This window comes from Lissotriton helveticus, chromosome 9, assembly GCF_964261635.1.
Source record: "Lissotriton helveticus chromosome 9, aLisHel1.1, whole genome shotgun sequence".
NCBI classification, from domain to species: domain Eukaryota; kingdom Metazoa; phylum Chordata; class Amphibia; order Caudata; family Salamandridae; genus Lissotriton; species Lissotriton helveticus.
In genome coordinates, this window is record NC_136070.1 from 889,134,358 (window position 1) to 889,153,523 (window position 19,166).

Sequence of the window (19,166 nt, forward strand, 5' to 3'; positions counted from 1 at the left end):
CACAAAATTCCCTAAATGATTCTAGTGTAATGTAGATTTCTTCCAGGCCTAGTAGAACGGCATCTCTTCAGGTCCACTACTGAAGAACACCTGTTTCCAGTCGCCAGATCCAGACAATGAATGATTTGACTTGAATAACTTTTAACACAGGGCCGTGCAGTTTTAACATGGTGCTACATTTGCCTGATAACCAGCTCGCATTAACTTATTTTTATTTGGACATCATAATGAATTCAGTTTTAGAGCTTTGGTTGTTGTGTTGTAATTTATGGTTTTAAGAGATTTTCAGCATGTTTTGAAGTTGCCACCGAGTTGATGATGCACAGGATGACAGGGCCTTGAAAGAAAATCTCCCATCTGCTCTGTGGAAATATTTGCTTGTTGGAAATAACCTACCTCCTCCTCAACCTTTGTGCTTCAGCCCAGAACTCACTTAAGACAAAATCCTAAACTACCTACTTTTGGTATTCACAAAAGTTAGGATTTTGTCTTAAATTTGTCTTAAGACAGACTTAAGACAACATCCTAACTTAAGGAGGGGGAAAACATGGCGGCAGTCGGCTGACTGCTGCAGTGCTCCGCTCCGTCCTGTCCCGCAGATGCCTTGTCGGTAAACTAGAGGAAACTGACTCGTCAACATTTTTCAATTTGTAAAGTTTTGGTCTTAAGTTTTTTATCGTGTAAAACGATATCGTATTACCTCGCTCGATGTGCCGAGTTGCTGTGGTCCGGAGCAGCGGTCAGAAGGCAGGGCGCGGCAGTCTTAGTAACCGCAGCGGCGAACGAGGAGGTGAACGCCCAGCACCTTGCGAGTCTCCACCTGCGCTGCATCCGTGGAGGCAAGCCGCCGCCGAGTTGCATAGAGTGAGACGTACCCAAGCTCTCTACGGCGCTGTCAAAACCAACACTAACGGAGCTCCCTGCAATCTGGTTACCGGTCCTCACGCTTCACCAGTTATCAAACCGCACGAGGATTTTACTCTTTGGTACATAAGCGTCACTTTAAAAGACGGGGTCTCCAAATCAGTCACAGTAAGTAAAGAATGTGTGAATGAGCGGATTGAAAGCAGAGCTTACTACGATTCCCTCTGCCAAACTCAGGCATACATGAGTGCTTCAGAGTCCGTCAGGAAGCTAAGAGGGAAGGGTGAAACAAAAGACCTAGTGGGGGTCGCAATATCTCGCAGAAAGAGAGGAAAGAGCACATTGCAAGACGTTGCAGAGGAGGCTGATAAGAAGGCTTCAGAGACAGGGAAAAGCCCACAATTAGACCTAGAAACATCCTCATATCTCTCAGTGGAGGTTAAAGCAAAAAGGGGGAGAAAACGTGCTAAAGCTAAACCTTCTACAGCTCCCGTTCCCAGAGTAACCCCCTCTTTGCGCTCATATTTCAAGGTGATTCCTCAGATTTTGAGCCTTGGGAGGGACCAAGTCCAATCCAGCAGTAATACTTCCAAATTGGGGTTCGAGACCATGGAAAACAAAGAGTCGGATCTGCCACCTAAGACCTTAACTACTTTAGTTGAAAATCAAGCTGCTAGCATTGATCTGTCTCATACTACACAAGTAGTGGAGATCCCTTTGGCGGAGCTTGAGGTAGAGAGCTCAGAACTTAAAAATACAGCGGAACAAGGCACAATAGATGCTGAAAATTTAATGGTAGTGGATGAAATGTTATTACCTAATCCTTCAGTGAATGGTAGAAATTATTCAGTCGTAAGCTCTCTCAACAACATTGAAGATAATTTTGAGGCTGGAATATTCACTGAAACTTCCTTGGGCACGCCTCAAGAATTAAGTGATGTGGCTGTTTCAGGCGCTGAGACAATATCTGCAGCATCTGTACAAGCAATGTTTGCGGCCTTATCTGCAGAGATTAAACAAGGATTTGCCGAGTCAGCCTCTAACCAGAGAGAGATAAGAACTTTTTGTGAGTCTCTTGATGAAAGATTAGGCAACCTGATATTAAGAACTCAAGCTCTAGAGGAGACAGTGGGCTAAATATCAATGAGAGCAGAAGGCACCACCGAAGACATTGTAAAGCTTAGGAAAGAAGAACAAGCCCTCTCCGAAAGAATGGAGATTTTAGAAAATAATGCAAGGCGGAGTAATATACGCATTTTGAATATTCCTGAAGGGAGTGAAGGTGCGGATATCAAGAGTTATATAACTACTTTATTAAAAGAAACACTGGGTCTCTCTCAATCCACTGAGGAGCTAGCAGCGGATATTCAGCGCATACACCGAGATCCTTTTAGACGTAACATCCAGCGGACTAAGCCCAGGAAAATTCTCGTTAATTTTCATACCTAGTCTTTAAAAGAACAAATTCTGAACCAGGCACTTAAGCTCAAGTCACAATCATACAAAGGCTATAACTTTCAGATTCGCTCTGATCTGTCCCGTTTCACCTTGAATAAACAATGGGAGCTTGGGCAAAGGATGGATGCTTTCCGCAAGTTTGGCGCGACAGTACAGATGGGCTTCCCTGCATCCCTTAAAATCATGATAGATAACAAAATGCACAACGTCAGATCAGTGCAAGCTGCAGATGATCTCTTGTTGTCTCTTGGCAATAATAAACAAAGAGTGTGATATTATGTACTGAGGATATAATCTCAAACAATCTCAAATACCGAGGAAATAATCTCAAATACAATCAGTCGAGTTAAGGTTGTTATTGACTTCTAGACATAAGGTCTTTAGAACATCCCCATCATAATTGTTAGGTAGTTTTCATGAGGTCCCATAGAGGAAAAATCTAAAATAAAAGGCGGGGAAAAAAAAAAAAAAAAAAATGGGTGTGGTAAAAAAAAAAAAAAAAAACTACAATAAATACAAAAATAAAAAAACAAACAGCAACACTTACATTACTCGCACCTAAGTTAAACATAGAAGGTAATGGCGAGTCACATTGTAGATACTAATAGGCACGAGGTGACAAGATGGGGAAGAGCTAGGGGCACTTACTTCCGGAAGGTTTCCGGCTGGTGAGTACGGGGTTTTCCCAGGGTGGGTGTTGGGGAGGGAACGGGGGGGTAAGGGGGTACAACTATATTTCAAAAAAAGAGCTCCAATCGGTTTGTGTAAATAACTTTCTTAACACTATGTTTTCTTCTCATCTTAAGCCACATAATAACAATTCTCTTGAACTTTCCAGTTACTTCTTTTTAAAGTCAGCCATAACAATCTACTTTTTTTTTTTTACAACCTAATGAGTAAATTAAAATTATTATCCTGGAATGTTAATGGTCTCCGCACCAAACCGCGGGCTAACAAAATTATGCAGTATCTCCGAGACTGTGATGCGGGGATCATTATCCTCCAGGAAACGCACTTAATCGAGAGTGAGATGCTCGATCTAGTTCGTAGAAATAGATGGATAGAATCAGCTATCTCAACAACACAAGGTTCTAACACACGGGGGGTCTCGATCATATTCAAAAAATCTGTGATATTTAAACTAACACAGCAGAAAGTAGATACCGGAGGGAGATGGGCTATTGCTGCAATAGAACTAGGTGACACTAAGCTAACTCTTGTAGGATATTATGGCCCCAATATAGATGACCCCTCAGCATTGGAAACACTTTTTAGCCACCTACTTAGTTTCCCAGACCCTGTGATTATAGCAGGGGATTTCAATATAACTTTGAATCCACTTTTAGATAAATCCCCTAATAGTAGGCAGAAAACCATCTCTAAATCTAGAAATTGTCTACTAGGTTTAATGAACCAATACAATTACATAGATATTTGGAGATTCAAAGAGGGTCCAAAGCAAGAATTCTCGTTTAGAAACTGGAAATATAGACACAGATCCAGAATTGATTTTATTCTCACAAGTAGAGCTTTAGCTGATAATATTACTGCAATACAGTACAATCCAATACATCTCTCCGATCATTCTGCAGTAGTGCTAGATCTAAAACTGACTTCGACACCTCTTACTAGAATATGGTCCTTTGACAGATCTCTTCTTTTTTCGACAGAAGATATTACTTTTTTACAATCAGAGACAAGATACTTCTTTAGTACTAATAAGGATACAGCCCCCATTGGAATAATTTGGGACGCTTTCAAGAGTACATTAAGAGGCCTTATTAAAAATAAAGTAGTCTATCGTGCTAGACAATATACAGACGAAGTAACCTCCATCGAAAGAAATATCTTGACTCTACAAAGGGATATAGATAACACTACTCCTACAGATAATCAAATCATTACCATCAAACAAGCTGAATTGAATAGGTTGAAGCTTTCATTGTCAGCAGTTCTGGAGAAGCGGGTTATTCAGAGATGGGAGGCAAGCAATATGGAGAGGGGGCAGGGAAATTACTTGCCTGGAAAACAAAATCTGACCGGGTCCGTAACAATATTTGTTCAGTCACATCAGCGCAGGGCACCGTTTCCAGGGATGAGGAAATTAGAGCAGTCTTTAGGAATTTCTTTGAGTCTATATACCAAGACGATCTTAAGCCCAAAATGAGTGATATAATTGACTGGCTTGAAGGTATATCTCTTCCGTCCTTAACTACGGAGCAATCATGCTCACTAGATAAAGAAATAACCATAACAGAGGTTGAGGAGGCCATTAAGAAAGCTAAGAGTGGAAAGGCGGTAGGTACTGATGGGATGCCTTGCGAGATCTATAAAAAACTTGTCTCGGAGGCCGCACCAGTGCTGGCCATTTTGTTCAACCAAATTCTTAGAGAAGGCGAATTACCACCAGAGTCATGGAATAATGCCTCTATAACCCTCATCCTGAAACCTGGTAAACCCGCTTCTGACTGTGGCTCATACAGACCCATCTCCATACTAAATGGCGATTACAAAATTTTTACATCTATATTAGCGAATCGGCTCAGTCGGGTAGCTCCGGATATCATAGCTTCGAACCAAAAGGGGTTTATTAAAGGGAGACAGCTTGGTGAACTTACATATGAATTGATTGGCTCAATAGATATTGCTATAAAGGAGGAAATCCCACTGGTTGTTCTTACCCTTGACGCCACCAAGGCCTTCGATAGGGTGAATTGGTTATACCTATCGGAGGCTTTGAAGAGGTTTAACGTCGGGGATAGATTTCGGAGGACCATAGAGCTTCTGTACCGTAATCCATCTGCCTCTTTGCTAATTAATGGTGGCTTGACAGAGCCCTTCAAGGTAATGAGAGGAACCAGACAGGGTTGTCCCCTGTCCCCCCTCCTTTTTGACATATATATAGAACCATTTGCTCAGACTCTTAGGGACAATAGACTTATTAAACCTTTTATTTTTGGTGGCTGGGATAAAAAGGTGGCACTTTATGCAGATGATATTATGATTTTTTCCACAAGTTATGAAGAGGCATACCCAGAGATAATTGAACAGGCCCTTACATTTGGGAAAGTGTCAGGGTATGAAATTAATGCCCTTAAGACAGAGTCAATGTCCTGGAATTGTAACAGAACGAATAACAATGGGACATTAAAAAGCCAAATTCGCTATCTGGGGGTGAATATAGTTAACGACATTGACGCTATTGCCTCTCTAAACTTTAATAAAGTGGCTGCAGAGTGCCGGAAACTTATGAGAGACTGGTCTCACCTTCCACTCTCCATTTTGGGTAAACTTAATTTGGTGAAGATGAGCATTTTACCGAAAATTTCTTTTTTATTTAACACAATACCACTTTATTTTGATCCTAAGTTAATTTCTAAACTACAGAGTGCGATTACTAGCTTTATATGGAATAATAAAAGTGCCAGAATCTCTTGGAAAAAAATTAGGCGTCGTAGGGAGAAGGGGGGGCTGGCTGGCCCAGACCTTCAAATATACGCATGGGCGTTCCAATTATCACATATGCGTATGTTGTTTAAAACCCCTATATCTACAGGGATGGGCCCGCTTTTCTCCACGCTACTGGAATGTGAAGGAGTTGATCACGCCAGTTTTTTGTTTAAGTTCGGTGATCCTAAATTTTTTAAAAAGATAAAATTGAAAGTTCTAAAAGGGTTTGTATCCACGTGGTATAAAATTAGGCAAGCGATAAAGATCGGCTACTATTCTGCAAAGGCTCCAATATGGAACTTACCCGATCCTCCCTTATGGACAATGGATGCCTTAAACAATTCGCTATTAGAAGCTGATATCCATTGTTGGGACGACCTGTTTATGGACGGGTCTTTACTCCCATGGGAATATCTTAGCAATAAAGTAGGTCCTGGGTTGTCAAGATTTAAATATATCCAGATTTCCAGCTGGGCTCAGTCATATAAAGACCCGCCATTGAGACGTAACAAGCAATCTATAGGCGGCTTTAGCGACTTGGTCACTTGCCTATTGGACAGCCCAGTGGCAAAAAAAGAAATCTCACGTTGGTATAATAAAATAATAGATGAAATGGATGTCAGTTTCCAGTTACCAACTACACTGTGGGCAGAATTAATGCCAGGCTTAGATGTAGATGAGCTCTGGACCGCCTCTTGCTCACTGTTATGGGAGTTAGTTAAACCTTCGTGGCTTCGTAGGAACCACCTCTTTACTATACATAGGGCATATTATTCTCCCTATAGGTTAACTAAATTTTCATCAACAGGTCCAGTTAAATGTCCGAGATGCGGGTTAATTGAAGCCACGGATACACACATGTTCTTAGAATGCCCAAATCTAACAGAATTTTGGGAAGCCATTAAGTATAAGTTATCACAATCTTTGGGTGAATATGTCAATATAGACCTGGTTCTAGTTATCTTTGGTCTGAGAAATAAAATCTGCAATTCTGCAACCAAATTGACATTCTATTCCATACTTGCTGCACGTAGGGAGATTTGTAGGCACTGGAAAGATGCTCAACCACCTACAGTGCATGAATGGCGAACATCACTTCTTCAAATCTCCAAACTTGACCTAGCCAGGACAGGAAATCTAAATAATAGAGCGTTTTGGGCGATGCTTGGATAGTCGTGACTATACCTGGGTTTTTTTGTTTTTTTTCCCCCAGGTCCTATGATTAACGTGTGCACTGCCCATCCTGGCTATCAAGATATCAAGATTACAGTCTTGGTACCAAAGGGGTCTCGATAAATCGGGCACTATCAACTGAGATACCATCCTAAGCTGGTTTAAGATTGGTCACCGTATAAAGTGCTGAGTGGAACTGGCCTCGTTTCGCGCCCTACAATTTCCCTTACCAGCTACAAGCTGAGTTGGCACAATACACGACTAGTCGGCCTATTGCTCTGTGGTGGTTTTCTCTTTGGTTTTGGTAGATTGGAGCTACGCACACAAATGAGGATAAAAAAAAAACAAAAAACATCCTAACTTAAGTCTGTCTTAAGTCTGTCTTAAGTCTGTCTTAAGACAAACATAAGACAAAATCCTAACTTCTGTGAATAGCAAAATGGTAGTAAGTTTAGGATTTTGTCTTAAGTTTGTTCAATGAATCGGGCCCCATGTGTCCTCTAAGTTCCTCTCCACAAAGCCCACCTGTTCATTGTGCCTTCTAAGTACTGGTGGATGTCATTCTACATGAAGGATGGTTTCCAGTTTTCTAGTGAGATTGCCAATATTTATAATAAGATACATAGTTGGTAAACCACGGAAATTGTGCCTTGAATAGAAAAAAGCTGAAAAGCGTAAAGTACCTCGGTGTAGAGTGTCTCCACAATGACGTTGCTGCCATCCATGGACGCCCTCAGCTGTGTCACAAGTGACTCAATCTCCCGGATTTCAACCTTCAGTAACTCGAAGTCCAGCTCAGTGTATGAGACACCACCCAACTCCATCACCTCCACCCTGCGGGTCAAGTTCTGGAGCCGCTGCAGGTACAAGTTAAAGCTGCTCCGGTAGCTCTGTATCTATAGGTGCAAAAATATGGGACAGGTCACATAAATGAGAGAGAAGGCACAATCTAGTGCATGGAAACCCTATTAGTAATCAAGAATCGGAAAGTAGGTCACAACAAAGTATATAGTTCTTTGAATATTTGCAGAGATCTATATTTCCTGTATAATCCCCCCACCCCCCATGTTTTATTAATTACCGTGCTGCTCAAGGGGTGAACATGATATATCATGTCCCAGATCGAAGATGGGTAATAAACGGGAAAAATGTTTGCCTCCATCGAGAAAATCAGTGTCTGAAAGCACCCTTTAATCAAATCAAATGTTTTCAATTGCTTTGGAAGCAAATCCTTATTAAATATCAGCTGCATATTTTGAGCCTGCCCTTCTCCAATCCTTAAAGTATGCAGACTTAGAGTGCTTCAATAATGGATTTGTAGAAAAAAATGATAATTCGCGAATGATTAATATCCTGTCCTGCAATGAAAGATGTAAATTTGAGAGGCTAAAACCTGAGGCACTTTCTTCAGTGGCGGCTGGTGAATTTGAAAGTGGTGAGCATAAAACAATTGTGGTGCTTCACTGTGGCGAGCGAGCGAGCCTGAACCACCTACAGGTGAAAAAAGAGTGGGCAAATGGTGCATTTTCAAGCAAATTTGAGAAAGCAGGAAGGTGTCAACCACTCTGAGGTCTGATGACAAGGCACCAGAGCCAGACAGCAGGCAAAGCACTGCAAACAGTATGTGTCCTTGACCAAACCAACTTAAACAGGCAGCACCAACATGATGTCACCCACTCTGCGGCAAAATACTGCATCACTGCTAGAGAGACTCTGCATTTTGGTTTTCAGTAGGGGTCTATGGCACATCCCAGCTATTACATGTATTACTACCTATCTACCTAGAAAAAGCGGGAAGTGTGCATGACTGGGTTGGTCGGCCCTGGGGCCGTCCAAACAGTCAATACCCACAACAGTGGGCAAGCCACTCCCCCTACCCTCAATTGGGACCTCCCACACGCTCTCCCACAACTAGCCGCTACTGATTTCTCGCATTGCGAGAAGCAGAAACATAAAATGTTAGTTTTACCATTTTATGTTTCTGCCTTCTCGCACTGCGAGAAAGCAGTGGGGCGACGCCCCATGGTGGAGCCGCCAATGCTTTAGATTGACTGCGCCTCTAAATATGAGAAATCAAGACCAGCATTTATAAATAGGGTAAGAAAGTGTTCTTTTGAATAGAACAGAAACGAGGACTGAAATCCACCTGCAAATCCATCATCTTCAAAAATGGAAGAAATAGGACTTTCATGTCATCTCTATGTCACATCATTTGCACAGAGCAGGATTCTCCAGCTCATCACATTCCATTGCACAACTGACTCACCGCCGGTGAGGCAAATCCAGCGTTCCCCAGGTGTGTGCATACATCAGTCCATTCACCCTTTATTCAAGTCTGTGCACTCAAAGGTTCCACGTGCACCACTGTCTCCTTCCAACAATATGCAGCAAACCAAATGCTTGGAAGCGTGAGGGGGTCCTGTACATTACATCTCTCATGTGCATTGCCCATTCCTTGGAAACACAGCCCTGCCCCCCGTCCCCCTCATTCTCTGTGCCCGCTGCAGAGGTACTGTGCGCTCCTCCCAGCTGTGCTCCGATGCGCATGCTGCTGCTGTCTTAAAACAAGCATTTGCAATGCAATCGGTCTCGCCTTTGGGACCTTTTATGTATTTGGCTATGTAGCACATTAACCTGGGTGCTGAAACATCTACTGTTCTTTAACATGGAGGGAAAGTAAGCACCAAACTGCGTGACACGCCAGATATGGGAACACATGGAGAGAAATATTTCCTTTTAGCTGTAAATGGTATAGTCCAAAGCTCTGTTTTTAATTTAAAAGCAGGGCCTTCGGTGGTCATATCATTGAAAATGCAAGATTTGAAAAAAATATTATTGTCCACGGGTGCTTGTGGAAGACAAATTCTATGGAATGGACTCTAGAGAATGCTAAAGGGATTCTGGTATTTTACTGACCTCTTCTGGTCGTTTTCTATTCAGAAAGTTAAATGGAGGCAGTTGCCAGAAAAATAAAAAAATAAAGTCCCTCAGCAGAAAGCAATTCTTGTATTTTACTGACCTCTGCTGGTAGTTTTCTATCTAGACAGTTAAATAGAGGCAGTTGAACAGAAAAAAAGTCCCTAAGCGGAAGTAGACAAGTCCTAGGGCTGATCTCCAGAGCCCACAAAGTACATACACATATTAGTATATACTAAAGTATATATACTAAAATATATACTAAAGTATATACAAGAGGCCTCGAATGCTTGACCTAATGAAGTTCCAAGCTATGAGGTCACTATTGATGAAATCGTTCCCCCTCGGTGCATAAATTATTCATACAATTCTGTAATAAGACCTTACGCACCAAATTGTTTAGCAACAAGTGGCGCAGTAATGTCTCCAGCGATGACTTATGCCCATGCTGCAAAACCTGTTCAGAATCCATTGTGCACCTTTGTTTTGTCCCCAATACAAATCTTTGAGGGGAAAGTGGATTATCCCATTGCGTAGATTTGTTGGCACTGGACACTGCCTTGAGGTGATGAGATCTTTGCTTATTGACACACGTAGGGTAGTAGTTTTTGGCTTGGCCAAATATTGGTATGCACTATGGACCCAGCAATTTAAATGTATTGTATGAATTTAATTGGTAGATTAAAGGAGTGGGTGGAGCAGCGGTCGATAGTCCCAATAGAGCAGGGAGGTTTTAAGGAAGGACATTCTACTGTTGATCACTGTTTTGCTCTGTGGGCTGTGGCGCGGAAGTCCATGGAGCAGCAGGGCAAGTTATATTGCTGCTTCATGAACTTCCACGCAGCTTTTGATCTGGTGGATAGGGAGTGTTTGTAGGAGGCCTTGAGAAACTATGAGGTCCCTGCAGATCTTTTGTTGGTAATTCAGGAGTTGCATAGCCAAAATTGGGCGCAGGTAATTAAAGATACTTCTGGTGGCCCAACACCTGCAATAGCGATAAATAATAGATTGAGGCAAGGCTGTGTTTTGGCTCCCCTTCCTTTTGCAATATTCTTAGCAGATTTGCCCCTTATTTTGGGGTCTGCCAGAGGGGCAAGCCCAAAGGTAAATGGAAGGCATTTGTCCTGTTTGCTGTATGCCGACGATTTAGTCATATTGGACCAAACCAATGTGGGGCTACAAAGGAAGCTGAATATATTCAGCAAATACTATAAGGCAAAACGACTTACAGTAAACATGGACAAAACAAAAATGTTGTGTTTCGGGAAGAGAAATTTGAAGTTTAATTGGTACCTGGGCCAAACTAAACTAGACATTGTAAATGAAAACAAATACCTTGGGATATGGTTTACAAATTCCTTGAAGTGGAGCATGCTCCTGGAGGCACAGAAAGTAAAAGCACACTTAGCGGTATGTAGGCTGAAAATATTTAATCATAGTTATGGTGAGATGTCCCATAGACCTCTATTGACGGCCTACAAAGCAATGATTCCTCCCCAACTCCAATATGGTTCAGAAATCTTATGTATTGATGGTAAAAGCTCCTGGGATAAAGATGAAGGGAAATGCTTAAAATTTTACTGTCTCTCCCTAGCTCGACAATGATCCTGGCAATTAGACTGGAACTAGGCCTGACTGCGTGGAACATTCAGGTGCAATTAAGTCTACTCTGATTTTGGAATCGTTTGGGTCTTGGGGAGGTCACAAAGGTGTCTCAATGGTGCATGAAAGAGATTCAATCCAGTGAGCGAAAGTGGGCTAAAGCCACAAGATGCAAACTTTAGACCATTTGTGACCACCTGAATGTGGTAATTTTTCCAAAGACATTGCAAATCAATGTAACAAACAGTGTACCTAAAATGCAGGATAAAGAATTGTCGCGAGCAACAGACAGAGAGTATTTGAGTAAGAAAGACTCTGTAAAATTTATGAGTAACAGCTGGGAGAAAGATATAAGCTATCCTTACCTAGACACATTACCGAAACGTTGGTTAAGAATGGAAGTACCAAGGATTATAATCGGTATTAACCCGGCCGTAATAAATAGTGCAATAAAATCTGGCCTAATTCAACAAGATGGCAAATGTATGTGTAATATAGGGATGAAATGTAACATTTACACATTTTATTACACTGTCGGAAATGTTTACATTTACGTAAATTGCTACTTCGTCCGATTGTTTTAAAGTATGATGTAAGGGCGCGTTCACAAGCATGGGAGCTTTTCGCTGATATGGAATATTTAGATATTGCGATAGCCATTGGGAAATATATGCAGGTTGTATATAGGTTCCCTGGTCTAATAGAGGCTTAAGAGAAGCAAGGTGCCTTGCAATTTAAAATGAAACTAGTGGTTTTAAAATTGGTAGGAATGAAGTTTTAAGGATATTATGATTTTTATTGCTTAAGAAAATGATTTTGTAATGTGTAGACTTTTTTAAATGATAATGTATGTGCTGTGGTTTCAAGACCAAATGGTTTAAATAAACTTACTTTTGAACTGAACTGAGCCCTGTTTTAAATTTTTATATTGTATTTTATGGTAGCCTTGAGCTTTTACTAGAATGATTTTTAAACTTTTATCTTTATGTTGTTCTAACCTAGTTTTGCGCAGTGTACTTTTTAAGATCCTTGTGATCGAAATAAATATACATGACTGACTGAAAAATGAAGAAATAATGAAGTTAAACTATCACAGTATGCCGCAATATGCTACATAATTAGCCATTTCTTGCTGCATAAATTAATCAACCCTGCAGTATAATTTGGCCATTGCCTACCTCATAATTCTAGTGACCCTGATTATATCCGAATGCACTTGTAACCAGGCAGATGGGATAACCTGTCTGCCAAACTCTAAATCATGACCATAGCCTTTAACTCTAAATCATGACCATAGCCTTTAATTCGTCAGCAATATCTTATTATAACCATAAAGTAACCTGTGCCTGTTACATTAAGATATTGAAAGGTGTTTGAGTACTAACTCATGTTAAGGATGGGACGGGGTAACCTTTTTTAATAGGCCAAAGTAACCTGTGTGCTCAATTTTCCATTCAATTTCAAGCTTTATTTGGTATATAATATGCAACCATAAAAGCATTCTAAAAAGTTCATTACTAGTGGTCATAATATTTGTTTATACAATACAACCATAATCATTCTAAAAAAGTTCATCATTATTGGTCATAATAATTGTTTACAAATTACACAAAATACAGTACGTAATTACACACATAATTTGAAAAAGATCGTAAAATGGTTCAAATGCTTTACAGGTATTAAAATTGGGACAGTTTAAAAAGATTTCATAAACAATGTATCGACCTTTACTAAAGAAACCTAGGGCCTCATTTATGAAAAGTGACGCATCGCTGCGTGAGAACAGCGATGCGTCACTTTTCACTGCGCCCACCTTGCGACACCAATGATGCATCATATTTACAGTATGACGCATCATGGCGCAAGGAGTTACAGATACGTCAGAATTTCTGACGTATCTGTATGGTGCAAAAGTTACGCATTGCTGGAGTGTGTCACAAAAGTGACGCAACTCCAGCAATGTGGCCTTTCACATGGGGCAAGCCCCATGTGAAAGGGCCTGCGTCAGTCTTACGCCTGCTGTGAGGCAGGCGTAAGAAATTGACTCATTTGTGTCCTAGAAGTGGCGCAATGAAATCTTATAGATTTCACTGCATCACTTCTATGACCCTTTCTTGCGTCAGAACGCCCCCCCCTGCATCCATTATACCTGGCGTAGGTATAATGTAGCGCAGGGGTTTACAAATAACGCATCTACCTAGATGCGTCACTTTGTAAATATGGTGCCACAAGGCACATTTTTTACGCTGCTGGTGCGTCACAAAAAGTGACGCAGCGGCGGCGTAAAAGTGACTCACGGCCTCATAAATGAGGCACATAGTTCTTAGGTCTCGTGGCGTTTACAGCGCGAAGCGCTGTCTCGCCAGAGACCTATTGTTAGCGACTCTGCTTTCCAGGAGACAGGACCTGGCAGCGTGCCTCTCCTCTCCAAGAAAGCGATTGGAACGGGCCACGCGCACGAGAACGTGCGCTCCATTGAGCAGGCCACAATTCCCTTGCAATGCGCACACATACAGACACCCCCCCGCCACCGCACACATACACACATGTGCGGACACACACACACGAGCGTGCTGAGCCCCCCCCGTCGTCGCACACATACACACACGCGCGCACACACACACACACAAGCGCACCGAGCTCCCCCCGCCATCGCACACGCGCGCACACACAAACACACGAGCGCACCGAGCCCCCCGCTGTCGCACACATACACACACGCGCGCACACACACACGAGCGCACTGAGCCCCCCCCGCCGTACACACTAGCACACACATACAAGCGCACGAGACCCCCGCCACCCCCCTACAAGTAAGGCCCACTTACCGCCACTCCGGACTTCTTCAGCCTCCCTGGGGCTCTCCCTTGGGCATGGGAGCCCCGCGTCACCACCGCTCCTCTGGCCAGGCACTCCGTGGGCACGTGCTTCAGAAAACGCAAGTCCCGCCCCACGATAGGTTTCGTTTTCTCTGATGTTGAAGTTGAGACTCCTCCTGAGACATCAGTTTGCACCAGACACAAATGTGGTGGCCCGGCGCTGATCCTAGCGGCTTTCCTGGCTTCGGATTCACTCCTTCCCTCGAATTGACTTCACCACAGTAAGCAACCCTTGTTTTTAACCTTAGACTTAATGTTGTTTCCCTCGTTCTCCTTTCCCAATTATTGCAAGTAACTGGCAGACCTCCCGTATTTCCTTCCCCAGGAATCTCCTACCTGACCGACTTTGCACGCAGTGGATTGAGGCTCCGACCCTGTTACCAGCCCAATCAAGCATTACACTGAATGGCCATTTGGTGATTTTCCTTTCTTACCAGCGCATTCGCTCGCCCCTCTCTTGAATGTGCCTACCAAATGATGCAAATGTGGTTTTTTTATTTACTGATCCAAGTTGGATCTGTAAAGAAAAAGAAACAAAGTAGTACAAATGCAATTTAATACAGGGGTGGACATGGGGAGAGCAACAGGAAACGGGGAAGGCTGGCTTGGAAGGCAGAAGTAATTAAGAGGGTCGGCGGGGGGGTATGGGGGGGGAGAGAAGTGACATGGAGAGTCCAGGTGGAGGTAGTACGACCAGGGCAGAAGAGAAGCACATTGGCATTATGGGGGCAGGGAGGCTCAGGCGGCTGTCTCATGGAGGGTGGCGGGGGAGAAGCACTCAATATATGAGCTTCTCCGTTGTGGAACTTGGTGCTTAACTTTTTAATGAACTACTCTTTATGAAGTTGTGACGTAATAAATTATCCCAGCAGTATGCGCTATTGCTTAGAATATTATCAAGTCAGGACTATTTTAGAGCAGATGTTTCTAAACTGCTTTGAACAAACCTCTAAAGTTGTGTACTTTACGTAAATTTTTGGAGACTCGATTGGCTGGAAGAAGGGTTGTGCAGTTTGTGAGTAACCATTGCACACTAGGCACCCACCCTTTTCCTCTCCAGTGAGGCATTTTTATTGCTCTCCTTCAACTTGTGTATCTGATGCTTACAGTGGTTTAATCATTTTGCTTTGTTTATCAAACCTCAGCATCCTATCGGTGTCCTGAAGTAAACATTACTTTTCTTTGAAGTGTGGTAGCGTGGCAGAGCGGTCTAATTCGCTGGATTTAGGCTCCAGTCTCCAGGCTCCAGTCTCTATGGAGGCATGGGTTCAAATCCCACAGCTGCCATTCCCTTTTGCTTCATTATTGAATAAATACTCCTGACAGCAGCCCGGCCGATTCTTCGCTTCTCCAGACATATTGAGTGACTCTGACAACATATCCATTTTTAAAGAGTTACACTCTATAATTTTAAGAACATTCTCACCATAAATTGCTATATTCTTTTCAATGTGGAGCACAGGGCATCGTCAGTTTCTCCTGTTTCTGGTACCTACTGTTAAGGCGAGGTTTTGTTTTCTGTTTGCTTAGAATACTGTCACTTACACGTACGCTTTAATAAACATTCATATTTCAGCATCTTGACTGTAATGGGTCTGGGCCCCAGCCCCCCATACACATGGAATAATGACACAGACACATTTCAATAGTGATGACAGGTCAAATCCATCTTATTTTTGCCGCCCTCAAAAACATACAAACCCCATACAAATCTGTTTACAATCACACATTCATATACTATGTACACTCTGCACTCACCCTCACTCTGCACTCCCGCCCTCGAAAACATACAAACCCCATACAAATTTGTTTACCAATCACACATTCATATACTATGTACACTCTGCACTCACCCTCACTCTGCACTCACTCTGCAGTCACTCACTCTGCAGTCACTCTCTCTGCAGTCACTCTGCACTCACACTCCCTCTGCACTCACTCTGCAGCAGAGAGCGATGTCTCTAAGCCTTTCATCCCATCAGCCAGTCTGAGCTCTTCAAGCTTGTGCAGCCGTTCAAGCCCGTGCCTGAGGTGATTCATCAGAGCTGTGTAAATAAAAACTGCGTCAGCCCCGTGCGTGAGGTGCATCATCAGAGCTGTGTGAATAACAACTGTGAGCCCGTGCGTGAGGTGCATCATCAGAACTGTGTGAATAATAACAGCTGTGAGCCCGTGCCTGAGGTGCATCATCAGAGCTGTGTGAATAATAACTGCGTCAACCCCGTGCGTGAGGTGCATCATCAGAGCTGTGTGAATAATAACAGCTGTGAGCCCGTGCCTGAGGTGCATCAGCAGAGCTGTGTGAATAATAACAGCTGTGAGCCCATGCCTGAGGTGCATCATCAGAGCTGTGTGAATAATACCTGCGTCAGCCCCGTGCGTGAGGTGCATCATCCACATTGCTCAGGTCATCCAAATTCCTGCACTCTCTACCACACTGCTTTCAAGAACAGCATACTCTTGCACACACTCTCACTGCTCACCAATTCAAAGTTTGCTAAAAATGTTATGCAACACATTGTCATACACAGTGCCAATAACTCAAACTTTAATGCTGCGAGACCTATTGCATTGTAAATGCTTGTTTTTTCATATGTTAGGGATTCCAAATGGGAATTGTCTTTTCTTCTGCTGATTACCATTTGCACAAAAGCAATTTCTGCAATACAAACTTTTTCATTTTCTAAGCTACAGATATAATTAAAAGCAGGTTTATAAAAATACAATTTATTATCAATAAATAAGGATCGTAAAACGTGCATCCTAATATCTCTATTAAAAATACTACAAATTATAAAATGCAATGTAGTCTGTGGTGGCTTTCCATCACAAGGGCAGTTTGGAGTGTTACAATTCCATTTGCCCATTGTAGGGAATGCAATCAGGTTATGGAGAGTACCTAAACGTAGCCTTGTTAGGTAAAACCTATGTTTTAAATGTATTATTAGTATGAGGTATGGGTGGATGCCCATTAAGAGTGGACCTTCACAATATAATCTAATATTCTGTTTGGAACTTGCTACTGCATCTCTTGAGCACTCTCTTGATTTTGCTAGCCTCAATTTCAGGTCCATTTTACTATAGTTCTGAATAAGCATGGGATCTTTGAAATCCACATCCACCTTACACTTGATTAAAAGTTTCTAAATGTACTGCAGTCAAGGGATTTTTTTTTGCAGTATTCAAGGGCAAGGCAGTCCATTATTATTTCCTTCATAAATGTAGTCTCCTCCTTAGTCCAAATTCCTTGCCAGAGCATAAGAGCTGCTGTGCTAATGTAGACACGAATATGGGAGACTGACAGTTCCCTATGGACTATATACGACGGGGTTGGATTTCGAGCTGCTAAAAGCCTTCTTAAAAACGTATTTTCTTGTATTTGCAGTGAAGTAGGATTTGCCGGCCCCCACATTGCCGCACCATAACATGTACCTGTGAGGCTCTTACTCCTAAATAGGGTCAACATTTCCCTGACTGGTTTATTCCTAATTTTATTGGTAAATCTAAAAATGGCCTGAACTACTTGTATAAATCTCAGTTTGCAAAGGTCGATGTGTGCTCCCCAACATCCATTTCCGTTAAAAAGAAGTCCTAAATATGAAAAAGATGATGTTCTATGTACACCTTCTATGTGATGCTTTCTACTCTTTATTTTCCCTATTCCACATGTCATTGTGCAAAGTTTTCAATATAACATTGGAGCCCATTTGCTGTCCTTGATAGCAGGACTGCGCCGTCCGCATACAAAAGGGCTGGCGCAACACGATTACCAACTCTGTGGGCATCTGCGTTCAAACTTTGCAAGGATATATCGACATTATCAATGTGAAGAAAGAATAAAAGTGGTACAAGAAAACCACCTTGCCTTATATCACGAGGGACTCTAAAATGAGAGGTGCATTCACCTTTAGGGCTATATCAAACTTTTGAAGTTAGTAAGGCATGCAATTGTGACAGGTAACTTATAATATGATTTGGGGCACTAATCCCTATTAAGTCTGCCATAGTTTTGCATGGTTAACTAAATCAAATGTGCTTGTAAGATCTAAAAAACAAAGGTGTAGTTGGCCTTCTTTAACAAGGGTATATCTACCAATCAACAGTTCGAGGTTGACGCACTGTACCCCTTCTGAATCCATATTGAGACTTTGTTAAAATGTTATTTTCACTTACCCAGCTTTCTACTCTTTCTAAAAGGATTCTGCCCATCAATTTCGATGTTGAGTCAAGTAGGGATATAGGGCTGTAGCATTTTGCGTACCCTCTATCTCCCTTCTTGAAGATTGGGACTATGACACTTTCCACCCAGGTTGCAGCCAGTACACCTCCAGTTGTAGCATTTCAGGCTCTTAATATAATTGGGGACCCAAAGTCTATATTGGACTTAAAAATATCAATGGGCAACCCATCAGGACATTGGGCCTTACCATTTACACTTTTATTTAAGGCAGATTTGATTTCATCTAAAGTGATAGGAGCCAAATTGGCGGAGTCAACAGGTATAAAATTACTGTTATCATGGATTGGGGATCCTCTTTGTTGGACTTGGCCCTTTTTGCAGGGTCATCCCTGAACTTTTTGCCTTTCTCCTGGTATTTTTTCTGACCTGGTGTTGGTGGTTTTAGGACTCTGGGCACTTTATCACTGCTGTCCAGTGTAAAGTGCATGTGCTCTCTATGGTAAACATGGTAAGATTGGTCTACATCTGTTTGGCATATTGAATTTACCTATCAGTCCCCAGTAAAGGGGCATCTCATATACCCGGGGCCAGTAAACCAAATGATACTGGTGGGCTTGCAGCGCTGATTACGCCACCCACCAAAG

The 19,166-nt window shown here is 42.3% G+C and overlaps 1 protein-coding gene across 1 annotated transcript in view; it reads right to left on the reverse strand.

The window, feature by feature from the left end:
* The window catches only part of LOC144783032 (olfactomedin-4-like), a 57,703-nt gene that overhangs the window by 18,264 nt on the left and 20,273 nt on the right, over nucleotides 1-19,166 (reverse strand). The window contains exon 3 of the mRNA XM_078662216.1: nucleotides 7,629-7,841. Within this exon, the coding sequence (XP_078518342.1) occupies nucleotides 7,629-7,841 (213 nt within the window). The remainder of the gene's footprint in view (nucleotides 1-7,628; nucleotides 7,842-19,166) is intronic.